At 38.5% G+C, this 1652-nt stretch overlaps 1 protein-coding gene across 1 annotated transcript; it reads right to left on the bottom strand.

Moving 5' to 3' along the window:
• Window positions 1-426: 426 nt before the first annotated feature.
• Window positions 427-1292, bottom strand: LOC130726585 (NADH-ubiquinone oxidoreductase 20.9 kDa subunit). The gene is made up of 2 exons (XM_057577889.1): window positions 965-1292; window positions 427-872 (listed from the first exon to the last, which is right to left on the bottom strand). Exons 1-2 carry the CDS (start codon window positions 1116-1118, stop codon window positions 721-723), a joined length of 306 nt encoding a protein of 101 aa, XP_057433872.1. The 5' UTR covers window positions 1119-1292; the 3' UTR covers window positions 427-720.
• Window positions 1293-1652: the final 360 nt, after the last annotated feature.

The raw sequence follows: 1652 nt of genomic DNA, 5'->3' as shown, positions 1-1652 counted from the left end.
CTAACACACTAATAGAATCATATGCATTAAGAAACATAATGCAAATAGGAAGACAACCTATAACTTTTTTATCTGTTCATAATCCAAACTCTCTTCCTAACACTAAAAAAACCTATAGTATGCAGACAACAACGTTTTTCCAAACTAGAATAACGATATATGACATGTTAATGATGAGAGGAAAGCTAATAACACTTACACACCTTTTTCAAAAAATTCATTAGAAATGTGCTAAATTAGTTGGGTCCAATCCTCTATTTAGTGAGAGCATGAATTTCACCAAATAATAACGAATGTGCTAAAGACTATATTAGAAAGCACTGATAATATTTTTCTAATGATTAAATTTCATGTTTACCACATTGAAAAATTCATGATTATTCATAGGTATCTACAATTGTCAGTACACCAATGTAAAGCAACTCATAGTGGCCAAGCACAGAATTAGTTCCATTGCTCATAAGAGTCATACAGCATAGAATTCATAGAGAATGACAAATTGTATTCATAAGACCACTGTTGGCCTAAAGCTTTATCTTGGTATAACTGAAAAATGGAGGTAGAACAAACAAAACACAGAAATCTACTAACAACAACAATCACAAGAACTAGAACCTCAAGGGAACATTGGTTATTCAAAAACACCTATAACAGAGGGATTTTCCATTTCAGGGAACCCTAAAAACAACACCCCAGGAGCTGAAAACTCCAAAAAATTGATCATTTCTTGTTAAAGCGAGCTACCTCATCATCGTTGGGGAAGAAACCCATGAGTCTACCAGCTGAGTTCTGGTAAGCGTACATGAATCCACCCATGAGTCCAATCAAACCTCCAGTCACCATGGAAGGTCCTCGAATTCCAGGCTTAATCCCTAATCAGCAAAATCAATTCCCGATTCCCGATTCAATTAGATTCAATTCAATGTCATACAAGAAGAGAGAGATGGAGGGAGAGGGTGCTGACCGGAGAGGTAGCCGACGGTGACGGAAACGCCGGTGATGGTGACGAAGCGGAGATAGTCGAGGGTGTTGAAGTTGCCGACGACGTTGGTGAAGGGAGGGTTGCGATCAATGACGGGGTACTCTGGCTTGGTGGATGCAGTGATGTCTGTGTTCATCTTGTTCAATCTCTGATCTCTCTCTGATACTGTTGTTACCTGCGAGACACAACAAACACTACAACCTTCGACAATGTTTCACTCTCTCTGTTTCTCTTTCAATTGTGGGCTTGTTTGGGCCTTAATTTTCACTTCTTGGCCCACTTTCTAATCCATTTTTGTATTTTGGTTATGCCAACAAATATGCATGGGCTTCATATGTCATATATTCAGACATTGCTTCACATTATCTGAAAACATGAGGTCATTTTGTTCTTTCATTCAAGACTAACTGCATAAACTCAACACAAGATCTTGAATCAGTTGCTCGTAATGAACTCCATAAGCTGAAGAAAGAACAATTTCAGCCAAAGGAGCAGACAACCCTTCTATCTGAGGAGGACCATTATGTTTTGATTGGTGGATACAAAATGACCGGCCATAAAGTGAATATGTTAGATACCCAATCGCAAGATATGAGACTTCACACATTGGAAGTATGAGATTCTAATGTGGGGTTTTATGAGGCCTTGAGCTCTCTCCATCTACAACAAC

Source organism: Lotus japonicus, chromosome 6 (assembly GCF_012489685.1).
Source record: "Lotus japonicus ecotype B-129 chromosome 6, LjGifu_v1.2".
Lineage (NCBI taxonomy): Eukaryota > Viridiplantae > Streptophyta > Magnoliopsida > Fabales > Fabaceae > Lotus > Lotus japonicus.
Note: the sequence above shows the minus strand (reverse complement) of the source record. Positions and strands in the feature narration are given on the sequence as shown.